Source organism: Hesperophylax consimilis, chromosome 1 (assembly GCF_061612785.1).
Source record: "Hesperophylax consimilis isolate HC1 chromosome 1, BYU_Hcon_1.0, whole genome shotgun sequence".
Taxonomy (NCBI): domain Eukaryota; kingdom Metazoa; phylum Arthropoda; class Insecta; order Trichoptera; family Limnephilidae; genus Hesperophylax; species Hesperophylax consimilis.
Window position 1 is genome coordinate 33,674,016 of NC_142836.1, and position 26,682 is coordinate 33,700,697.

At 33.4% G+C, this 26,682-nt stretch overlaps 1 protein-coding gene across 2 annotated transcripts in view; it reads right to left on the minus strand.

The window, feature by feature from the left end:
- The window catches only part of SmydA-4 (SET and MYND domain containing, arthropod-specific, member 4), a 48,571-nt gene that overhangs the window by 19,765 nt on the left and 2,124 nt on the right, over nt 1–26,682 (minus strand). The window contains exons 3-6 of one of the 2 annotated variants that reach the window (XM_089632951.1): nt 13,940–14,172; nt 11,159–11,296; nt 2,841–2,996; nt 363–558 (exon numbers count right to left, since the gene is read on the minus strand). In XM_089632951.1, coding sequence (XP_089489077.1) covers nt 363–558; nt 2,841–2,996; nt 11,159–11,296; nt 13,940–14,172 — 723 coding nt within the window. Of the gene's footprint in view, nt 1–362; nt 559–2,840; nt 2,997–11,158; nt 11,297–13,939; nt 14,454–26,682 lie in introns of those variants that run through there. The other variant, XM_089632943.1, reaches the window with a different exon arrangement.

A 26,682-nucleotide genomic window follows, 5' to 3' on the forward strand; every position in this document is an offset into this window, starting at 1 on the left:
TCATTTTTAACTATTATTATTTAGTGTGTACGAAAGAGCGAGGACACTTTTTGACACATTTGCTAATAACAGCTGTTGAACACGAGAAACAATGCAAATGACAGTGACGGAGTGTGGATTTTTATTTATTTTTTGTTTTTAATGGAAAAAAATGTTACCGGACAGCAAAGCGCCCATAGCATTTTTTAATCCAAATGTGCTGAGGAATAGCTGGTTAAAGTTTGTCGGGTACTTGCCGATACACCCTGTATTTTAGAGATAACCTCTAGGCGTACGTTCTAACAAAACATACACGATTGCTTTATAATAACACAGTTCACTTTCCAACATCGCGATAAATCTTTATGTATCTTTTTACATACCTCTAATATTCCACAGATTGTGTGGATTTCATCTTCCGAGTATTGTGGCATTTCCCAACACTTCCGGATCCTATCCACCACCATCAGCTGATTGAACTTCCATAGATCTTGTTTTTTCTTCCTTACGTCATTGTGAGCGACCATTGTGTTGATTGCCGCCCATTTTGCAGGGTCTGAAGCTTTATAGATAAGGCACCTGAAATACACACAATCCTAAACTTACGTACATATATAATCTACGTAATAAAAAATGAATATTTTTTTTAAATTTTTCAAAACGCATATTTTCTTATCAGCGTAAATTAAAAAAATATATATTTCCACCTTTTCCAGGGAAACAAAATGTACAACTCAATGATTCAGGTTTAACACATCGTATGACTAGTTATAAATACTAATAGGTACAGAAGATGTATAGGTACAAAATGGTACTTTTACTAGTATCTTTGAAATTCATAATGTAAATTACGAGAGCCAATTATTTAACCACCATAATACGGGCATGTGCTCAGTTTCGCCGTCGTAAAATCCTCAGATAATCTGTGCTAGATTGTACATTTAAAGTTATTAAAAAAATATATACCTATTCGGGGCCGGACTGAACCAACTTGAAACTTCCCAGTGGACAATTAATTAGATGAACTTAGACCAAATTGAAAAAAAATTAAATTCAGGTGAACTTAATCGATTTTCCAAGCAAACTCTTCATACATGACAACAAAAAGTTAATATGGTTAAAAATTTAGAACCTCGAAATATGTAGGGTAAGATTTCCTATTTCATTAATTTCCCGTTCGATTGCCTACATAGGTTCAACTTGTACCCAGTTATAAAAAAGTAAGTATTAAATAAATCAAATTCAAATTGGGATGCTGGATGATATGGATGCAAACCTAAGTTATAAGAAACTGGAGGGAAACATCAAGATAAACCTGAAGGACGACTGATAGTCCGGAGGTCTAACATTTGAGTGGCTGGATTATATGGATGCAAACCTAAGTTATAAGAAACTGGAGGGAAACATCAAAATAAACCTGAAGGACGACTGATAGTCCGGAGGTCTAACATTTGAGTGGCTGGATGATATGGATGCAATCCTAAGTTATAAGAAACTGGAGGGAAACATCAAGATAAACCTGAAGGACGACTGATAGTCCGGAGGTCTAACATTTGAGTGGCTGGATGATATGGATGCAAACCTAAGTTATAAGAAACTGGAGGGAAACATCAAGATAAACCTGAAGGACGACTGATAGTCCGGAGGTCTAACATTTGAGTGGCTGGATTATATGGATGCAAACCTAAGTTATAAGAAACTGGAGGGAAACATCAAGATAAACCTGAAGGACGACTGATATTCCGGAGGTCTAACATTTGAGTGGCTGGATTATATGGATGCAAACCTAAGTTATAAGAAACTGGAGGGAAACATCAAGATAAACCTGAAGGACGACTGATAGTCCGGAGGTCTAACATTTGAGTGGCTGGATTATATGGATGCAAACCTAAGTTATAAGAAACTGGAGGGAAACATCAAGATAGACCTGAAGGACGACTGATAGTCCGGAGGTCTAACATTTGAGTGGCTGGATGATATGGATGCAATCCTAAGTTATAAGAAACTGGAGGGAAACATCAAGATAAACCTGAAGGACGACTGATAGTCCGGAGGTCTAACATTTGAGTGGCTGGATGATATGGATGCAATCCTAAGTTATAAGAAACTGGAGGGAAACATCAAGATAAACCTCAAGGACGACTGATAGTCCGGAGGTCTAACATTTGAGTGGCTGGATGATATGGATGCAAACCTAAGTTATAAGAAACTAGAGGAAAACATCAAGATAAACCTCAAGGACGACTGATAGTCCGGAGGTCTAACATTTGAGTGGCTGGATTATATGGATGCAAACCTAAGTTATAAGTAACTGGGAGGAATCAATAAGTTTTTTTTTTTTTTTTAGTGAATACCTCACAAGAGTCCCAACTGCTCCCGTCTGGAGCCAGTGAGACTATGGCATCCCCAATTGGGGGATGTTGTGAGGCTGAAGGTAAGTGGGTAAGGGAAAGAGGAAGGTGGGGAAGTACCTGGCTATTCAGATCTAGTCACTAAACCCGGCTAAAGCCATTTGGAGCAACGTTTCAATTCTGAATTGTGGTCTTACACCAGGGCGATACTGGTAGTATCTTCCACTTTGGAACGTGCCGCAAATATACTATATATTATTTTAATTAATTAATTGTGAAATAACACAAATTAATCAAATAAAATTTATTTGCGCACGCCGGGTTCGAACCCGCGACCTTCGGAATGGCAGTCCAATGCGTTACCACTGGACTATGCCGGCCGTCAAAGTTACATTCATAGAGACGAAAAAAGACGATTCCTAAAGACGGCCAGAACTATCCAAGGTTTTTAGGGCCGATCCGTTGATGCACGTACAATGTACATAAATTTGTGTTGTTTAATTGGCATACCTAAGAGGCACTATGGCGTGGTACATATCCTTGATGTCCCCCTGGTCGGGGCAGCTGTGCTCTTCCAGGATGGTGCACTCCTGGACAGAGTGTCCCAAAGACTGGTGCAGGCCAGAACAGGCTGGTCCGCAGAGGGGCCATTTACACCGAGTACACCTGAAAAACGCTCTTCTGTAATTTTTTGTTTTTTGTTTTTATTTTTATTCTCGGGTTACTATCCAATAAAATGCGAATAACACGAAATGATAATAAATGAAAATTACAGAAATAACATAATATTTAAGAATGAAGCAAAGTCAAAAGTAGGAAGTAAAAGTATTCAAATCAAAGGCTGGACAAAGTTTTGGTATAGTCCATGATTTAGATATTTTTGAACAGTTAGTAAACCTTGCGTCCAAAAAAGCATATTCCCAATTTTGTCTTATTAAATAATAATAAATAGTATAAAATAAAGTCGCTATCCGCGTCGGTCTGTTTCTGCGCTTAGTTCTTCTAAACTACGCAACGGATATTGATGAGTTATTCACTATCACTTAGAGAATTTCTTCCGAAAGGCTTACATATATAATACATGCACATTGTATTTATAGAAAGTAGAGAAAAGTTGATGTATAATCAAGTCGTAAAAACATTTTTTCGAGCACTACATTGCTAACGCTGGCTAAACCTAATGATATACATAAAAATAATGTACTACGGAATTGTATATCTTAAAAGGGCCTGCAAAAAATTAAGCGGTGGTTTATGTCTTTCTCGTAAGTATAACCCACAGCAACTCCGGGTACACGCCAGCTAGTATTAAATAAATCTAAATTTCCTCTCGAATCATAAGATTTGTAAGTACTTATTTTGTAAGTAGGTAGGTACCTACTTAATTATAAAGCATTTATATAACATTTGTTTTAATTTTCAAATAGGGAATTCTCGTGCATTTTGTAAATAATTTATTTCAATAAAGATAATTATTTTATTTTGATTCCTCTTTTTTTTCTTTTTTTTTTTTAAATGCATTTTCAATTTTTAGTAGCTGTTTCAAAAATTGCGTGCTATTTCGGCTCTGAAAACGGTCATGCGCCATTTTGACCGCTACGTCACAAGTGCTACGTCACACCTTTGCCGCTGCCGCCGCCATCGGTTTGCAGGATCTACTCGGGCCGGTCAACAGTGACGTCATCGTTCGCGCTTGAACGCTTGATCAATCACCGGGCGTTTTTAGCTGCATTGAAATATTTCGTTCGCGCCTGTTTTTAAAGTCATTATAACTTTAATAAATGATTTTTGAAAATTATAAAAACTATGTATTTTTTCTGTCTGAAGTGTTTCTACGTGTGAATAATTAATAATAAGTGATTTTTTGGTGTGAAGAGAATTCCCTATTAAAGGAATTTTATAATGGTTCGAGGAAACGTAACGATCTCAATTCCAATTCTTTTTTCAAACTTTCTTCAGGTACAAAAAAAAGAAAAATTGCGAATTAGAAATTTCGAATAAACACGATAATTTTACATTATAATCAATATCATTCTACTTGCAGATCTCCTAAAGCTTTTAAAGATTATAAAATGTTTAAATAATGCACTTTTTCATCACCAAAATATAGATAGCTGGTGTGAAATAAATAAATAATCTATAATCTAAACATATAAAAATTGTCTATGGGTGTGTTTTTATCGTTAACGGAAACGAACATCTGCCTATATCTTATTTTTAAAAATAACTAAATTGTATTAGTATCAACAAATCATCAATGTTTGGCTCACTGTGTCGGGTGTATTTTCAGTTTTGAAATTGCAATAATTATTATGAATGCACGTGGGATAGAAAATACAGTGTAAGTGCAATACAAAATATATACAAAGAAAATTGCAGTGTATGTGTTATACAAAATATACACAAAGGAAATACAGTGTCTGTGTAATACAAAATATATACAAAGATGGACATTTGAAATGATTTAACTGAAATTTACGTAAAAGTGAACAAATTATTAATTAAATTACTCAAATTTATTTAGTGTGTTTTAAACCACGGAAATATTATTCTGTTATTGTAATTAATTAATTTAATTACATAAATTTAATTTTACAAAAATGTCAACCCCTCCAGCGTTTTAGGGTCATATAAGACCGGGCGTCATTATTTTATTCAAGTATTTTTAATTTTTTTTCTACCATGGGGAAAAATTTTGACGTTAGAAAGAGAAATAATATATTGGAATCCATTAATAAAATCCTAAAAATCCATTATCCAAAATTAATAATTCACATTTCGCGCCGTAATCGTAACAATCGGTTTAACTTTAAAAATTGTGTCTTATTTTTTATTATATGAGCGAGATAAACGTGAAGGAACACTTTTCTTACAAATTCCCTAAACAAAACGAATGTGTTTTCGAAATATTGGGTTCTCTCAATATTTCTACAGTTGGAGTAAAAAAATAAGTAAAAATGTGGTTAAAGTTTTTTATAACATTTTTCACGTTTGATACTAAAATTTTATTATTTAGAAGTAGTAATGTTTATTTTAAATACAAACACCCGAAAATTTTATCTTGTTTCTAAAACAGTACCTATTTGTTTTTACTAAAAAAATATGATGTAGGTATATTATGGCGCATTTGAAATACACAGAAAACATTGCAAACTGAACAAACGTGATGAAAGTACGAATGGTAAAATATATTCATATAATTTAGGTGCTTACGTACCTTTATAACGAACTAACTTTGATCCATTGATGATTGTATACTTCTATAACAGCCGTTTGATTTTGACATTTTAAGCACATCACAAACAGAATACCTAAAAATACTTTTAATGTGTGTAGAGTGACGTTAATCCTGAAACAGAAGAACGTCTTCGAAAATGATGAGCTTTTAGTAAAGCTGCTTGGGCTTAACTATCTATTAGTTTATCAACCACTTTAGATCTTTATTCGTACAACGTTGTATGATTTTTAGCCGAAGCTCATACGATAAAATAATATATTCTGGTCTTTAACTATCTTACAGTATCCATCGCGGTGCATGTAAATTTAATACTAGTGTTGGAAAGTTCGGAAAAGAGGAAAGTATGAATTAAAATATTTCTCATGGATAATTATTCCCAACAGAGGTCGTTAAGATTCTATGAATATACGCCAGTGTTCAATAAAAAAAATATATCCCACAATTTGGTATAATTATTTGTAATAATTGAAATGTTATAAATATTTACATTAACCCCGACATCATTTGTACATAAATATAAAACATATGTTTCGTCATCGGGTTTCATAGTATACAGATGGTATTTGGAAATCTGTAATGGTTTCTATGAACAGATTTCTTATGCCGAGAAGTGCGAACGTTAGGGTGGGCCGTCAAAGATTTTCGAATTTGGTAAAGTCAGGTGCCGCACAAGTTAAGGATTCGAACACGGAAAACATTAAAAAATTTCAAACGATTTAGGCCCCAAAATAAAAAGAAGTAAACATAATAATTTTGTTTTCTTTGCCTACCCCAATTTCAACAGTCGAGTACGGACAAAATAACATTCTTTATTCAAATATATAACATCTTACACAACCAGCTCGATATTTGAATTTTTGTCTTTTGAGTAGGTACCTACATTTCAATAGTCGAGTATGGACAAAACTACATTCTTCTTTCAGATAAATAACATCCTTCAGTTCATAACCAGCTCAATATTTGAATTATTTTTCTTTTTGAGTAGGTACCTAAATTTCAACAGTCGTGTACGGACAAAACTACATTCTTTCTTCAAATATATAACATCCTTCATAACCAGTTCAATATTTGAATTTTTTGTCTTTTTGAGTAAGTATCTAAATTGGAATGCATTTAGTGGGACTTTTGAAAGCAGAAAACATTTGGGAAACCTATTGATGGAAACCCCTAAGTCATGAAACCGCTGAAGCTTAAGTTTATTTATAAAAAAATACATGTGTAATTTTTATTTCGTATAAATTTATGGGTACATATTTTTTTAAAGAACAGCGTGGAGTTTTTTGGTTTGTCGATGTACCTCATCAAAAAGGACTGGCTTTTGTGCTTGGTGTGGTACTTATTTACACTTCGCTCATACTGTTTTGGTTATTATGTATTCGTTTCATGGTGCTAATTAATAAAAGTAATTAGTAAATGACGTTAAATAATATCACAATCTGATAATTTATGGTCTAATATCTGTACCTCAGAAGTCAAAGGTCGGTTGTCCAGTTTTTTGTGAAAATGAAGTATCTACACAGAGGTATAAAGATGGTTGTCCTACGACAATGTGAAACTAAGTTAGATCAACATAAAATGTCTGCATGGTATCCCTACAATGTTCAAAGGAAAAAAATTACGATTTCCTCTCTCCTGAACAATTTAAAAAATGTGACAATTTTTATTTCTTTGATTTCTGATGTACAGATATATATACAGGGTGTATCGGCACGTACCCGACAAACTTTAACCAGCTATTCCTTAGCACATTTTGAGTAAAAAATGTTATGGGCACTTTGCTGTCCGGTAACGTTTTTTTTTTAATAAAAAATTTACTATTCATATTTTCACCACATGTCACCACTGTTTTATCCTTTGTCAAAGTTTGAAAACCCATCTGGCAATATTTTATTCGAATTCCGTTGAATAATGTACGTGTGTACCTATATTGGCGCACTTTTACAATCACAACGAAATGGCACGGCACCATTCGTCTCATTTTTAACTATTATTATTTAGTGTGTGCGAAAGAGCGAAGACGCTTTTCGACATACTTGCTTATAACAGCTGTTGAACACGAAAATCAATGCCAATGACAGTGATGTAGTGTGGAAAATTTTATTTTTTTTGTTTTTAATTGAAAAAAAAAATGCTACCGGACAGCAAAGTGCCCATAACATTTTTTACTCCAAATGTGCTAAGGAATAGCTGGTTAAAGTTTGTCGGGTTAGTGCAGATACACCCTGTATATTTTTATTCATATATTTTTTGTAAAATGATTAGTTATATATGCCATGTTTTTGTAGAGGACCAACATATAATATAACTGTTGAATCGGAAAAAAATTACAATGTTATAATCTCAATAGTTGAACCTACGCAACTTTTGAGACTACTGAGGTTCTGAGAGAACGATATTTAAAAATATTTTAACATACAAATACAAATCATCAAATTACAGCTCTACCTATTCTGTTCAAGAATTACAGCATTTTATTTTTTTGATTCCTATTTGCAAGTCTGTCTATTCTATATATTAAATAATTAACAATGTGTAACAACACCTGAAGATATTTCAGTATTAAAATGTTCAATATAATTTATAAGATAACTATTCAACCAGTAAATTAAATTTTAGAAATCGACAGGAACATATATTTATGTAGGGGCAACTGCTGTACCTGTGGACAAAATCCCGATTTTTCAATAAAACAATATTTTTAATTTTTTGGGTATAACATTTTAGTTAGATTATTTTTTTATTTGGAAAAGAAAGAGTTAAGACACAATAATTACTATTAATAATTTATTTTAACCACTTCAGTGTCGAGTTATTAACATTTATAAAAAAAAGGTATATTTGTCCATAGGTACAACTAACCAATGTACCTATGGACACACATCATTGTACCTGTGGACGCGTTTGTACTTGTGGACAGTAATAATATAAATAAACAAAAAATAAAGAAATAAAAGAAAGAAACCGTCTTAACTTAACAAGTAATAATAATAACATTTGAATGGTGTGCATTCCGTTAAATAGTCTTATTTATTAGCATCACACGCAGCTCTGTATAACTCTTCCGAATCAATACTATCCTGATCTCCATCAGTATCTTCAGATAGTATATAGAATCTCTGGCATATGAAAGAATTCTCGTCAGCTGAATCTGAATAATTCTCTTTGTGTGCACTTAGAGTGAAACACACTTAGAGTGATAATAACCTTGCCATAAGTTACATGTCAGGATGTTAATTTTGTTTTCATATTGTCTACAAACTGTGCATATAACAAGCGTAACATCGCTTATTATTTTAATCTTGCTGGTGCTGGGCTTTTCTAAATCAATTAATGTTTTATCTTTGATGCTGGGACCTTTTGAACCCTTTAAGCTTTATTTTTTCCTACCCTTACATTAGCCTTTATTTTGTTGTGATTTCTTTTTAAAGATGCGTTAATTATCTCACTTTTTTTCGGGAGTGTCTGTCAGTATTCTAGTCCTACCAGGTTTTTTTCCTCGTTTTTCTGTCTTCCTGGATGGTGCTTTAGGGAATGTACATACACGCACTATATAACTATATATGCACTTGAAATAGAAACAAAATAAATTCTTAAACTTTAAAAGATATATTGATTGTAACTGTTGACAGTCCACAGGTACAATCATCGTGTTGTCCACAGGTACAATTTTGACATTATAAGCTAAAATTGTTATAATGGCTAAAATAATCTACTAAGAAGGTTTAAATATCGTCAATGGGTATATGATATGTTATTTCTCAAGTAAAACTAAATACATAACGAAATTTGTGATTCGGGTATTAGGAAAAACCGTTTCAATATGGTAATTAACTAACTTTTTATTAAAAAAATATTGTATTTTGCTGCGCTTTCCAAGTTGGGACAGAAGAGAAATGGCCGTTAGTCAGTGTTGCCATATAACAAAATTACTATATGTTAATATTTTTTTTGTAATTTAAGGTTGTACAGTTTGTGATATATGCATAGTGTCCATAGGTAAAACCGTCCACAGGTACAGCAGTTGCCCCTACGTCAGGGTAGCAAAGATTGAATCTTATTTATCGTTTTAGCTTCATACTAATTTGGTAGCTAGTGCATGGGGCCGTTAATCACTGCACTACTACGAGTATGTTAAAAAATAATCCTTATACATAAATCAATCCATCATCATTTAATACTAGCAATGGACTCGAGAGTAAACAGTAAGCAAGCGAAAAAGTAAACTAGATGATGTATGATGCTTAATCAGTTACTCTTCGGCAATTAACAGGGATACTGAAATGTATACAATGGTAGAGGAATTTCCTAAGAGCTAAGAAGAAAAGTCTGGGGGGTTATCAGCTTTTACATTCTGGGAATTGTTAAAAGATGCCTGCTGGTCCGTTCCGACCGATTAGTACTAAATTTATACATGTATTTGTGTCAAGTGACTCATAAACTGTTAACTGTTACGGTAGTGGTGTTATTTGAAATAAAATAATGAAAACACATAATAAGTTGTTACGTATTTTGAAATGGCAGTTAAAGTAAATTAAGTAATTGTTATATATTTCGAAATGGCAGTTAAAGTAAATTAAGTAATTGTCATATATTGTGAAATGGCAGTTAAAGTAAATGTTAAAACAAAGTATTTGGTTAATTTGACCTTGGAACGGGGTACCCCAGTAAGGACACATTATCTTATATAAAAAAATTGTTAAATAAAAAAAAATAATAATAAAAAAATAAAAATAATTTCAACACACTTTTATATGTTACTTACTTACCTGCTAATAAAAAACAAATACATGGATAATTTTATACTTTTCTACGTTTTCAACCACCAACGACCGGTCGGTGGCTGAGTTGACATCGCGTTTGGCTAGTGTGTTCAATTCTTCGGCTGGCTAAGTCCTCCATCACAACACAAGCATTATTTTCTGCTTACTATGGTGGTAGTAGGAGATTTTAAAATATTGTCAGGTTATTCGTAACCCGGGAATGTGTGTCTTTCTTTAAAAAAAATGACGGATGGGTAAATTAGTAACTTTGGATTAGAGCTATTGCCATACACGGAGAAAAATGAGTATGGCTGATTTATTGTAATCCAGTTAAAAACGTGATGGCAATCCATTTCTTGGTAAAATATGAATTCATTCAGAATATATTGTAGGACATGTTCATACAGATAAAATATTATGACGAAAAGCGACAATATTAGTGTGTTTTATGAACACGTGTTCCGGCGTCCTCATAAAACATTCATATTTTTGTTTTGTTTTAAGAAATAAGGTAAGTATATATAAAATAGTATTTACATTGTGTTTGTACATATTGTGAGATTTGAATACTACTCTTCCATGGAAGCGTTAGCTTGTGGTTTACTGGGAATCTGTCAATTCATTCGGAGGACTGCGGTCACGTTTTTAACAGGAATACGAATATTTTTTAACAAATTTGTAATATTTTATATTAGCAAGTTTTCAAAATAACTCTTACGCAAAGTAACCAGTTTTGAAAATCCGACATTGTTCTGCCGGCGAGAGCTCTGTTGTAAACGCTCAGCAATACGTCGTTCATGAGAAAGATGGACAGATTATACGGTATTTACCTATAGATGTCCTCGGTGATGATGGGATGATAGCAGCCAAGGCAGATGATGTCACAGCCCGCGCAGGGACCTACCACCAGAGGGTCTGCTTGGATGATGAGGTCCCCAGGGAGCAGATCACGAGATGCAACTAGGTATCTGGGAACATAAACCACCTCATTACTGCATCGGGCCCAACAACTAATCACCAAACTACGATCTGTAGTTTCAGTATCATCAAACCATATACCTAGAATTTCTAGAAACTACAAAGTACATATACGAGTACCTACTACCATAAACAGCAAAGTGCATTAAGGTATATTCATAGACTTTAATAATCACGACACACCATAACTAGACTTCTATTAACACCAAATTACGTACCTACTAAGATTTTCCTTACCACCAAGCTATATCCCCAATTATTAAACCTCCATAATTTGTTTTTTCCCTTCTCGTTATTCTGAATTATAATTAATAGAGCTGCTTTGGTAAATTTATTTATACCTATATGTGTCTGTGTTCACTTACGAATTTTCATTTTATTTTTTGCTACTTCTATTAGTTCTGCTACTTTTTGAAACTCATATACCAGCTTCTTTTGCTATTTGTTTTATGCCATATGCATTGAAGTACCTATTCTTATTTTTCTTAAATTCCTATTTTGGGTTTGTGCGTGCATATTATATATTGTCTCGGTTGTAGGAATTGTTCTTGTTGTTATTTATTCCTACGTGCGTTTGTCTTTTTTCTCTATATTAATTACTCTATATGTCTCTTTTCTACCTTTGTACTGCATTCTGCATGAGAATTTTATACATTTGATTTCTCTTAAAATATATTGAGTAACATTGTCTCACTTATATTCTGTAGATTCTTCCCAAATTGGTGACTTGCCCATTTCATATTTGAAATCTGGGTATCATTTCGACATAGGGGCTAGGGGCGAACCACGTGATCATGTTTTTGGCACCGCTAGGGTTCAATAATGCTTTGAATAAACGATGACACCACCGAAGAGTGCCCTTTGAAAAAACCAGATCGTGTGCAGGGTTAGCTAAAGTAAGGCAAAGGTTTGCAGCGCTGTACATTGTGGGACTTTTATGCGCAGGACCTGAATGTTCGTTCACGAATCGAGTAGATTGGTAAATTATAACACATTTTTAAAAGTGTCTAATTAAATAGTTTAACAAAATATTACATTTTGGAAACAAGCCCGAACTTTTGTTTGTACCCGATTTGGGATATGTGGTCAAGTTTTTTTACTAAGACAGCAAAATTTGCGTCCCATTGTAATAAGGACTAGTACTTCGTAAGCAGATTTTATTTTCGAGGAGAGTGGGGATATTACAATTCAAGTTGTATGTATACTGTCAGATTCATTTACTGACAAATCACTGAAAGGTGGACCATTTTACCAACGCTCCGCGCAATTTGGTTTCTTACCCTTTCCCTTATCGGCTCGTCTATTAATTTGAATGTCGATTTGCGACGGATATGTACCAAGAACAAAAATAATAAATAAAAAAACTACATGTATACCTACACCTAGATCGTCACTAAATATTCTTTATTTTAGAACGGAGGAAGCATTATGAAAATGTTTTTACCATTGCTTTTACATCACTTTTTAATAATAAGGTTGCACAAAACTGATCATGTTTATTTTTATAATTATGTTTCAAACTTACTCTAACTACATCATTATATTACTATAATTCAATCAAACTTTAGCTAAGTTCTGAAAAATACCCAATCTGGCTTAATAAAGGTTTGCTAAATGCACACAGACGTTACAACAAAGTTTTTATGTTTATTTTGACTAATATCAACAAGGTTACTACATATTGCTCTGTAACTACTTTAAAAGTAACTCAAGGACTTATCTTGTGCTTTACATATTATATATATTTTTTGAACTCTATATGATAACTTGCATTGTACCTGCTTATATTGTTCATACTCAGCGGTAGTATGTTATTTAATAAACACTTATTATTGTACTCCTGAACAACTTACTTATAAAAATGTATAATGTATACATGTAGAAGCCTTCATGGCGTGAATAAATAAATAAAAATAACATTAAATTACCGTTACACTTTGAGAAAAGAAAAATGCACTACATGGTTGAATGAATTGTTGTGTAGGCTTTATGGTTTCTTAAATAACAGGGTCTTGAAAATGGTGTTTAAAAATAATCACACCGATGTAAAAAAAATTAAAAATACCATATTATTTGCTTAAAATCCGCGAGGCCTTACATCATGAAAATATTTAACGATTATTACTTTTCTGAATAAACAAGACACAACTGGTTGGTTTGGCAATAGGATGAAACATTTATTAAAGTTACAAAAATAAACATATTTTATCTAACGGGAAAATATTTCTCCGGGTAACAATTGAGCAAACTTACATAAATATCTCGGCAAGTTTTTTAAGAAAACGATAAAAGTTCCTTTCACATTTTAAACACTTCGACTGTGTTTTCATTTCCAAGAAACAATAAAAAATTACGACGTGAGAAGATATATTGTGTCTCCTTAACTCAAATAATTAAAATAATCGCGGAAATGAGAATGCTCTAGCAAAAGTGAAATGCGATAATCCTGAAAAGCACATAAAATATGTTTCTTGAAAATTGATGAGTAATAAAGTTTATTATTTTACCTTAACTAAAATATTTTTCGTTTCATCGATAAATCTAGACAAACAGCAATATTTTTAAGAGATCTATTGCACGCACAAACGATGAAACTTAATTTCAAAAATACAGTTAGTAAAAAACATTCTTACCTTCCCATAATCTCCGAATTTTTGATATCATACGCCAAGTCTGTTGATAATTCATTATCATCGTCTCGGCGTGTTGTAGGATGTTCCTTGTTTCCCAAACCCGCGCCGTTACTGTCTTTGAAACGAGTTCCATCAAGTTGTCGCTTGGTGATGTTGTCCTGACCACGTGGTTCCGCGTTTTCCTTCCCGCCGGAAGCACTCTGTTGACAGCCGCCACTTTTCCCGCGTTTCCTCTGCAAGTAGGTTATGAACTTTAAAACTGTCCGCTGAATCATTATTACGGCGACACTCGATTAAATCTCTATTTTAACTCGGCAACCGAACTGCCGTTTAAATGGCGCGATAACATAAACTGTTTGAAAGAAAAACAGCGCGAACTGGGAACCGATAATTATTACTGCACGCGGCGTTTTTTTCTGGGGATAACGGTGACGTTACGGCTATCTACGACAGCCAAACGTGCCTGGTTGGCATTGGTGTCTAATTTAAATCATCACAAGGTAAAGGTTGGTCGGTCAGAGTAGCTGTGTACAGTGTAGCGTGTGGAGTGCGGAGTCTGGAGCTACGGTCCGTCACACGGCGTGGGTGCTGTCTCCACGTAAGCCCCAAGAACGCTACACATCGCGACTAACGTGTACCTAGACTACATACTACCTAGGTCAGCAACTGGGGAGCATGTGCGTTTTTTTACAACACCACGTCATCTTTGAAATGGAACATAATGTCTGAAAATTACAGTTGAAACAGCATTTCAAAACACTGAGAATATATTATTATGAAAAGTTTGGAAAGAGCTTTTCATCTTCCTACTCGAAAAAGTTGTTTGCAATGTCTTCATTGCGTACATGAATACCAAAACACAGAGCGTAAAGTAAGACATATTGCTCTGTTATCGAAGAATATTGTCTGCCCTAATAAATAGGCCCTAGTATAAATACTGGATACTAGGTAACAATCGATTACTTGGTATTTTTGCATGTTTTTACCAGCTACAATAAGTCAGATTATTTTCGTTGTGCCGCAGGTGTTTAATCTCTGAATTAAGTATTACATTAATCACTACCTTATTACAAAACAGCCGAAATCCACCCACAAGAGCTTTCGTATCAGTATTGCAGTATGAGATTTGAGTGAAGAGGATAATAAATACTTAGTTTCAATAAGTCGATCTTCTAGGGATACAGCCGCACTCAGGAGCTCGCAGCCAGCGCTCTAGCGTGAAATTTTTATTTATTTTTATATATATATAAATTACAAAACAAAATGAACCTTTGTCTGTCCAACTGGGAAGGAATTATAAATTGGTTTTCTTTAATTACTCCCACAGGATAAAAAAAACAAGTTTACAACCAAATAGCTACAATTAGAGGCGCTATTGCATACTAAAAAATATCTTGTCTTGAAAGTTGTTCCACTATAAGAACGCGGTAAGCGGTGCGTGTAGACCGGATTCGATAGTTTTAGTTGAGAGTTGGATGCAAAAAACCGGAACCTATTTTTTCGCTTCATGTCTCATCTAAATATAACACATCAATGTTTACAACGCAATACGGCGACAATATCAATACAAAGCAAAGAAGAATGAAATTGAGGCGAAAATGGCTTACACTTGAAAATGGTACAAAACAAAACTATACAAAAATCCAACACGTTTAAAAGTTGGATCCAATTAAAATGATTCCGTAAACACTGTAGGAAAGTTTATAGCCTTTGTTACTAAAAAAGCGGCCTAATGATGTTATAGACATTAGTTAGTGTCGACAATCGATTTTTACCGATCCATGTTCTTATAGATGGGATCTATTAATATGTATTTAACAGCTTAGTAAATAAAGCCCCCTAATTGCATTGTGTCAGAATAATGTCTTGTCTTTGCTGTGACCACGATTTACGAACAATCAGTGACGACATAATATATGCGGTGGAGATAGGTACTGTTGGCAGGTCGAAAGGACCAACAATATATAGATGGAGGAGTAATGAGAACACGAGGAAGTAATTCGAGAGTTATAATATGTTGGGGAATGAAAACAAATTTTACCTCAATAATTCAAAAATCTCGAAATAGTAGTAAGTAATTGTATTAGTAAAATTATGTAGGTTTAAGTGGAATTTTTTTTTCATAAAACATTTTGTTTAGAGTGTTTACAATGCGAGTTGTTGATCTTTTTATGGTTTCCGCGTATGTATCTCAAATTGGCTGCTTACACATAACTGTTATTTGTTTCTTGAAGTAAGAAGAGAAAACATCTGTCGAAGTTATTTCTGATAAACTGAATTTATCTGCTTTTTTTATTTAAGAAAATCATTTTTAAGATAAATGTATTTAGGGAGCTTTTGTAAGGAAACATGTGTTTTTATGCATCGTGATAAATTTCACAAGTATTGTATTAATATTTATAGGTCCTCGCGGATAGTAAATTATTTCAATTTATTGAAAAAGTAGAGATGAATTTGAAAACTGAAAACCTCTTGTAGATATACATTTTTAGTCATTATTATTATTATTAAATAGTGCAGATCCGTGACAAGTCATGGGATAATCTGAATTCTTGAGCTATTGTCATTTACAATTTTTGAAAATGACAATGAAAATACATATCAGAAAATCTATGCGCTGAAGCATCAAAAACTCTCGAATGGTGAGCTGTGTCGTTTTTAAATTTGCACAACATTTTCTGTATGAAATTTCAGGTCCACTCTACTCTTCTCGCAATGCCTTTTTCCTCGAGAGTAGTGGATAAAAATTCATTTTATTGGTAAAAAAAACAGTGGGCATCTACGCCAAATTGTTCGTTCATTCTATATTTCTCAATAGTGTAATGAGAAAAATTGTGTTTTTCTGGCGAAACCGGTTGGTAAGTATTTATTTTGATGATTGAAAAATCAGTGATGCTTGTTGGTCATCCTACGACCAGCATGTCCTAGGGTTGGCAATGTTGGCACCGTCCCAAGTGCCCTGACTGCCCGCCTGATATTGGTACCGACCGTAATAAATACAACGTACCTACCTAGCATTATTATTTTTCGTGCCAACATAATATTATATTGCGTGTTGTATTTAGGTTTTACGTACTAAGACTAAACAACGCTTGACCGTCTGAAACGCGTATTTATTTTCGTATTAACGACTAGTTAACTACTCAGTTACGTCCATTCCCATGTAAATGTTCAAATCAACAATTTAATTAATGGAATAATGATAATTGTTCAACCACAATAATATGGAAATCTAATTGAATTTAGTGGTAGTTAGATCCTAATGCATTTATTAAACAATGAAATGAATAAATTTAATTGAATGAAATGAATTTAAATATAAGAGTAGGATCCAGCGAATATTCCGCCACTATTCGGTATTCGGCCATATTTTAATAAAAGAAAAATGCATTTCAATCAAAAAGTGTGTATTTAATAAGAGAGTGTTAAGTTATTTAATATTTAAAATCAATGAGAGGCAAAGTGTGGTGAATATAAACCATTTTTTTTCGTTTGCTGGTAGCAGACGATGGCGTTTTTATTCGTTGACTATACCAGCTTCCGAAAATAGTCTCTTACTATAGACGCTAGTTTAACAAACTTCATTAGGTATGGATATTGTTTCGGAGACCACCAGTTTTTGCCTTACGAACGAGACGAGCACTTTTCAAATAAAAATCTACCTCATTTGTCCACCCCCTCAGTTTGCATATTGGCAGTAGCAACTATATAGAAACAGTTCAAGAAACTTTTGTGTATTTCTTTGAAGAAATACACAAAACGACACAACGTTTGAACGTTGTATCATTCTCTTTTGGTTGTCATTCTCGTTGGTGTTTCTATCTTTACATTCTAGAGACATCCATTTAAATAGTCTTCAAGATTTCTAGGAGAAAACAACTTTATAAAAATTTCGACGGTATGATCAATACGATTAACATTTAAATAGACACAGAAAGGCCATTGAAATAAGTAATTCCAGTAAATGTATTTTATTGTGAATTTTAACTTTCTAACGTAACACCGATATTTTTGTCATTTCTTTTAAAAATGTCGATTGATAAGTTTACATTTTTCAAAGCCAGTGACTACATACGTACCTCGGTTTTATAGGTGTCAGTGAGGTCAATCCCACTCGGCTCGGTATAAAAACAAAAAAACCAATTTAAATATTTTACAAGATTTACAAGAAAACATTAATATTTTTAAATACTTAATTTATTTCGTGACCCGTGTGCGAGTATACGCAGCGCAACTTGGCACAAAATTGTCCCCATGCGGCCGGCCGACCGGTTTGAAAGCCGTCAGAATACGCCAACCAATCACAGGGCGTTTGAGTGTCTCACGGTTTTAATCATGTTTAAATGACGATTTATTAATATAACTTGTACATTCAGAATCAGCGTTTGTCGATAGATATAAATATGAATTTTAAATAATATATAGCATACTTGCGGCACGTTCAAGAGTTAAGATACTCTAGTGTAAGACCACTATTTTGAATTGAAACCTTGCTTAAAATGGCTTTAACCATGTTTGGTGACCAGATCTGAATAGTCGGTATTTGCCTGCAATCCCGTTTTTAACCGGATTACTATTCCCGAATATTCCATCTGTGTTTAATCTGTGCGTGGTTTAAAAAACCTTTTCTTATTTCAACTTCATGTATAAAGCTTCTATTACGTAGGTCAATCAATGTAGGACAGAAAATTCATTTAATATAATTAATAAAATGAATATCTACCATGTCCCCTGGTGTTAGCCGTAGGTACTGGCGATGAAAAGATTCTGTCAAAATCTGTTAAAAGTTTTCTTAATTTATCTATAAAGTCTTACGATAATATTTAGAAGGTCCATGATTATATCCAGTACCTGTCCCATTTGATGTTTTCACACGCGGGCAATGTTATACGCGGAACCGGCGTTATAGGGCGTCGATGATTTTTTTACTCGTTAGTACCTAAATACTTGTTGTGTGTCCGTCATATTCGCACAGCTCAATCAAGTCTGCTTGCTGGTCTGTCATCGGCTGCCATGTTACGTAATTCAGCGGTGATGCGGATGGGAGCTAATGCAACATGAGATAATTTTTCGTGCCAACCACCGACAGTTCTGATCGATTGATTAGATTAGTGTTTTGTTAACCAGAATACGATTGTGTAAATCCTCCGCCCGCTAGCCAAACGCTCGCCCCGTGCCGAACAATCGCTGGCATTAAAATTAGACATTGTAGTCGGAATTCGCCACAATTTGTCAACCCGTTTGTCTAGTGTTTTCGTTCTCGTTTCGAAAACAATTTGGGATTTAAATCGAGCTTTAAATCTCCCACTTCACACTTCTAGGCGTGCTGCTTCGGAAAACCAAGAGAAAACTTTCACATTCTAGTTGCCAAAGTCTAATACTTGTCAGATGGTTTAAATCAAAATACGTATTGCAAAATATGAATCTGCTGTTTTCGCAGAAATCTCGTCTAACTGATGTGTAGATGGTTTCGTGAGAACTCAGGACACTGGCAAATCAACACACTTTTAAAAAATGGTATAAAGTCATTGAACCTTACCTAACGTAACCAATTAAACCTAGTTTTTTTCATAACTTTTCATGACTTTTACCCCTGAGTTGCCCGGTTACCGTGTATCCGGAGAAAAATTAGTAATGCTAATTTATCAAGAATCTCTTCAAATTATTGACAATTCCGGTTAAAAACGAGATTGCAGGCCTTACGAATGAATTAATAGGTTTCCTGATAAACTTTTAGTAAATTTAGAATATATTATCGTGATGTCGGAACAGGCTTTTTGAACAGGGGGACAGATAAAAGACAATGGTATGTGATGAAACTTACTACTACTGAATATATTATCAACTGAAAACGACAAACAAAACAAAAACGTTTTCTAGAAAGATCTATAGAAAAAAAACATCCTAATATAAGATATGAATATTCAATTTGGCAATGAATTCTCTCCCGAGTGTGAAGAGAAGCGTGAAGGTATGGTTGGATATTATTTATTATGATCCAACAACAAATCCTTGCACCAGCTCCAAGAAAACTGATAGAAACTTGAGCTACTTTATAATGATCACGTGCCAAAACGTGTGTTTAGCAAGAACACATTAAAATGTCCGTTCATAGAGCACCGAGCTCTTGTATGAAGTGTTAAAGGAACCCAAATAATAAATGTACCCGCCACTCAACAGTGGCGTATTCAACACTTAATTAAATACAAACAAGACATATTAAATAGTTTTAATCAATTGTGTTGGAGTCAAACTACTAAAAGATGCAGATATAACCTAAAAATAAACAAATATTGAAGACAATATTAGTGATTTCTTAGCGAAAATCTGAAACAGAAAAATCAGAAAAGGAAACGGTCACATCTGGGACTCGAACCCAGGACCCTTGTCTTTCCGGGACAGTGCTCTACCGACTGAGCTAATGGGACCCTATTCCCCTCGGTCACTTTTAACTGTATCATACTTCGAATAAGAACCACTAACATTGTCTTCATTTTTTCACCGCACATTTTTATTGGCAACTATCTTTATGTATGATCGCAAGATTCAACCCGAACTAAATGCAATCCAGACAGCGTCTTTTTAGATAAACCTATCTTATTTTTTTTTTTTTTTTTTTTATTTTTTTTTTTTTTTTTTTTAATGTGCGACATCTGTTGACTTTTCTGCAAGTCTAGAATGAATATTTATTTTTCGGAATAACTTTATTGAGTAAAACCTCAAATTGTAATATTTAAATATTGAAGACAATATTAGTGATTTCTTAGCGAAAATCTGAAGACAATGTTAGTGGTTCTTATTCGAAGTATGATACAGTTAAAAGTGACCGAGGGGAATAGGGTCCCATTAGCTCAGTCGGTAGAGCACTGTCCCGGAAAGACAAGGGTCCTGGGTTCGAGTCCCAGATGTGACCGTTTCCTTTTCTGATTTTTCTGTTTCAGATTTTCGCTAAGAAATCACTAATATTGTCTTCAATATTTAAATATTACAATTTGAGGTTTTACTCAATAAAGTTATTCCGAAAAATAAATAAAAATAAAAATAAACAAATCGGATTACGATCATTAAAAAACACATTTTTTAACATTACTTCAGTTTTATAGTTCTAAATGTATCGCAGATTAACGAATGAAAATCTAACTCGAAAATATTAATTATTTATAGTGGGGATCTTTATAAAATGAATATACTTTATAAAGTCTCCCTTGGGTAGATGCCAGTTAGTCTCCAATTAACTTCGACAAATCATTATATTACTAAAAATGTGAGAGAAATAAAGACGTTAAATTCATTCTCACATTTGAGCCGCCCGCATTTTGGCACCAGTTTTTTTTAATATTGTTATACGAAAAGAATTGTGTAACAAATATGAAATATTGAATTTGAAAAAAAAAATGTCTGGCCCGGTATTGTGAGGGCGTTATTGTATTAATGAAAACTGGCGAAATTTTCTTACGTCGACATTCAAAGTGGTCGCTATGTAAACTAGAAGAACATCTTGTTAATGACGATTGGTTAAATTTTCACTTGCAACATTTTATTTTTTTATTGAACACCCGTTGTGATTTTACAGACATGACACAAGACGAAAATTTACATACAATATACAGGGTTTTCCAATAAGAGGTGTTATTTTGATATTCAATCGTAAAAGATCAATGGTTTCGTTGCTTGTGTGGCACGTAGCGCCGTCTTGTTGAAAGAGAAACGTTGTCCAGATCAATACTATCCAATTCCGGCCATAAAAAAATATTAATCATCTCTCGATAGCCTAATCCATTCACCGTAACTGTTGCTCCAGCCTCATTTTCGAAAAAGTAAGGTCCAATGACTCCGCCGGACCATAAACCGCACCAAACAGTCAAACGTTGAGTATAGAGAGGCTTTTCAACAATAACTCTTGGGTTTTCCGAGCCCCAGATGCGACAATTTTGCTTGTTGACGAAGCCACCGAGGTGGAAATGGGCCTCATCACTCAAGATGATTTGCATTTGATTCACTCAAGTGAATTTTAATAATTTTAATGCATTGTTGAAGCGTGTATCGTTCCATTTTTATTAATGGCGTAGTTTTTACTTGTAAAATGTCAAAAAATAACAGCTTCAAAATTAACATCTACCGAAATAGCGGGATATTCAAAATAACACCTCTTATTGGAAAATCCTGTATAAGTACATACATACAATAAATATCATTAGATGCAATAAATACTTCATGTTACTTTGTAGTTACACTATTGTAGAATTTGCATAAAGGAGTACAACTAGTTAACAAGTATCTTTTTTTTCAATTTACTCCTGTTAAATACTTTACGTGTATGTTTGTATATTTTATACAATATATTCACGAACGTAGAGGGAAAAAAAGAAAGAATTTCTTTAAATTTTATCAGACGTCAACCAACTTCATTTTGCACACCAATTTGCAAATCAGAAAAAAAACTTATTTTTGCCACAAAAAAGTTCTCTCCGGGGTTATTTGGCAGACTGTTAGTTAATTTCGTTCAACAATATTATTTCCATTGACACTTCAAGAAAGTAAAATTATCCCCATCATATTCGTGAATATTTTTTCTTATGATGCATTTTCCATTAATCAATGGAAGAGATATAACGGAAGCAGAAGCGGAAGCCGATATTACTATTTTTAATTTGTGAAGGCGGATGCGGATTCAGATGCACATGTGGATGCGGAAGCGTTAGCGGATGCGGTTGTGTAAATTAGTATTAGAAATTCAAGGAGAACATAAAGTCTTCAATTTCGTTGGATGAAGTGTGTTATATGTATTTTAATTTCAATTTTAAAAATTTATCAATAGTTAAGTTATGCTTGACCAAAAAGTAATGTAGCCGCATTTTCACCCCGTAATTGGTATACACTTAGAACGGGTTGTTTCAAGAATTTGAACAATTCATCAAATTTCAACGTGAATTTTCAAGCTCTGTAAAAGTTTTATTCAAGTTTTGTTATTGTATCATTATTGCACAGTTGTTTCACATAACTGAAATGAAAACAGAACTTGAATAGAACCTTCACAGAACTTGAGTTTTAACTTTGAAATTTTATGAATTGTTCAAATTCTGTGAAAAACCGGTTCTTAGGGACGATACTTAGGATGGGTTGTTTCACGGAATTTGAACAATTTTCAAAGTTGATTGTCAAGTTCTGTAAAGGTTCAATTATGATATCGTTATTGGTCAGGGGCCTCACAAAACTGAAATAATAACAAAACTTGAATAGAACCTTCACAGACCTTGTTAATCGACTGAATTTGATGAATTGTTCAAATTCTGCGAAACAACCCGTCCTAAGTATCGTCTCTAAGGACGGGTTTTTCACAGAATTTGAACAATTCATAAAATTTCAAAGCTAAAACTCAAGTTCTGTGAAGGTTCTATTCAAGTTTTGTTTTCATTTCAGTTATGTGAAACAATTGTGCAATAATGATAAATTCCTTCCTTCCTTCCCCGTCCTTAATTATAAATCCGGAAAACAAACAAAAAGACATGCAAGGTGCTGGTGCGTGTCGGATGTCACGCGACCCTCTTCCGCCCACACTCTCACGGCGCACTGTTGCTAAGAAACTCATCCAGGAAAATTCCGCTTAACTTCTGTTATAATTTTGCAGAAGCCGAAGCGGCGAAAAAAATTGAAAGTGAAAATATACAGAAGTACGTTACATCACTAGACTAAATACGACATTATTTCATTGCAATAACCAGTTTCTAGTAATGCTCAATAATTACACGTGCATATTACATCTACGATATATTCCATTCAAATTAATATAAATACAAGTTACTAGCAGCACTGAATGTGTAAAATTTAGACCACACCTCCATTAAACCTGCATTCTGGTGGTAAAAGGTAGGCGACCAAAAATATTGAACTCTTCTTATTGTTTTTATTCCACTTACTTACTTATAAATTGAACATATTTTTGTATTTCTAAAAGGTACATTATTTCGACTAGATTTTGGCACTTCATTGGAGCAGAATTTAAAAAGAAAAAACATAACTCAGAGCCGTACTAGCTAACGCAAAGATATTAGAAGAACAAAACATAACTCAGAGCCGTACTAGCTAACGCAAAGATATTAGAAGAACAAAACATAACTCAGAGCCGTACTAGCTAACGCAAAGATATTAGAAGAACAAAACATAACTCAGAGCCGTACTAGCTAACGCAAAGATATTAGAAGAACAAAACATAACTCAGAGCCGTACTAGCTAACGCAAAGATATTAGAAGAACAAAACATAACTCAGAGCCGTACTAGCTAACGCAAAGATATTGGAAGAACAAAACATAACTCAGAGCCGTACTAGCTAACGCAAAGATATTAGAAGAACAAAACATAACTCAGAGCCGTACTAGCTAACGCAAAGATATTAGAAGAACAAAACATAACTCAGAGCCGTACTAGCTAACGCAAAGATATTAGAAGAACAAAACATAACTCAGAGCCGTACTAGCTAACGCAAAGATATTGTTCTTCTAATATCTTTGAGCTAACGTGTACCCGGCGTTGCTACAGATTATCCTTAGAAGATAGACATACACCACAATGGACTTTTTTGTAGGCCTTTTTGAGATATAAAATTTCGTAGTATTGTAGGATTTTGATGTATGTCATAAGATTTAGTCAGCTTTAGCAATGTAGTGCTCGAAATATTTAAAAAATATTTTTATGACTTGACTGCGACTTTTCTCTACTTTTAGAAAATACAATATGCATGTATTATACATCCGGAAAAAATTCTCTAAACGATAGTGAAAACCTTATCAATATCGGTCGCGTAGTTTAGAAGAACTAAGCGCACAAATAGACAGACGCGGATAGCGACATTGTTTTATAATATTTAGAGAATTACTATATTGACAATTATCTTTTCAAATAATCTTGCATATCTAATTCACAATGCTTAAGTTTTGTAGTCAGTTTCGATTATTTCTCAACGTTTGCTTTCAATAGTTCTCATCTCAATCCATCACTGCATCAAGTGGTTATGTTACCCATGCCAGAATATGCAGCAGCACGACAGTACGAGTATGTGCGTGTATGTAGGGGCACCCGCTTAAGATGGATGCATATTTGGCAAAGAAAAACGGGCTTAAGCACTTCGGAGGCAATAAAGTTATGTAATTTGAAAGCACTTTCGATCGCGGGAATTTATTATATGAAACGCATAAACGTGCCGATCGAACGTCTGAAAGGAAAATGATTTATGTAGAGGAAATAATCTATTATCGAAAAGCATTCGTGGCAAAGTGCCAATGATTTTTTTTTAATTCAAACTACACATGCATATCTTTACAAATTGAACAAACAAATCCAATACAGCTAATATCAGTTTATTATGACGATGGTTTATTTTTTTCAATTTGCTCTTCGCATCTAAAGAAGAAGTTTCTCACTTCTGACCACCTGTCTACGTTTACTACATTCATGAAATGTGGTCTAATTTTGTTGAATCTGTCATTGAATAATTTCTTGATCAGGGGAATTTATTTGCGATTAAACAATGATTGCATCGAATGATTTTCTTCAAATAGATATGAAATTGAATATGAGTTCATATTGTACAATGTGTAGTTATTACTCGGCTCAGAAAGAGTTTTGATTTTATGTTTATTGTAATATAGAAATGGAAAAAAACAATAATATAGTGCAGATCCGTGAAAGGAATCACAGGATATTTTAATTTTTGGCTTTGTGAAGCTGTAAGTATTTATTAAAAAATATATTTACCTAATATGTCATACTAATCGAACAAAAACATAACATCCGAGAATTGGGTATATATTATGAAAGGGTCCCAAAAGTATGTCCATTGGACAAAGTTCAGTGTAACCACTCGCATTATTTCAGTAACGTTTCTCTATTAATTTACCTAAGCATTTGAACAAAAGAAATACGCATTTTGAATATAGAACTATTATTTCATAAAATAATTTTGGTGCCTACTTTGTCGCTTGTCTGATATGATAAGTAGTTCCAATAAGTAGTCCCAATGTTGAATTAAAAGTGAATTGAAATGTTTCACATTACGAAGCAATATTTCACATCAATTATCAACTTACCTATGCACGAACAACCAAAATTAGTGTGTTTAATTTGAAGATTGGATTATGTTAATTTGTATGTTGAATTAAGTTTGTAGTTACTGAATATTACTTTGAATATTGTTTACACATCTCCTTTTAAGCATTATTTTCTTTTTGCATATACGAGTACTTACTCCTTCCATAAACCTCTCCTTGTGGAGTAGTAGAATAATTAGGAAAATAAATATATTTATATTTTATTTTGTTATAATTTGATATCTTGTATTATTTTGTAAAAAAATATAAATATATTTTTATTTAAATGTTGTTTTACTGTTGAGAGTAAATGAAATCGCAAAGCTAGTAAAGTAAAATAAGTAAAAGTAATTACAAAGAGGAAAAGTTTTGTTAATTTTATGGCGACAGAGTTTGTGTCCATCGATATTTTACTGTTTCAGATATCGATGTAATTTATATAGCAAAGTAGTGATTTTTCCTTTGTTGGTTGAATTTCCTAATTAAAATTATCAACTTTTTTATTACATTGTAAAGTTATAATATTAAATCAATCTAAAGTTATAATAGTAAATAATGAGAAATCTGTATAAAATCTTTTGTGTTAATTCGGTTACCAATATAATTAAATGGCTTTAAAAATTAAGTTGCAAATCAGAAGAAGAAGTAGCTGAAAAATA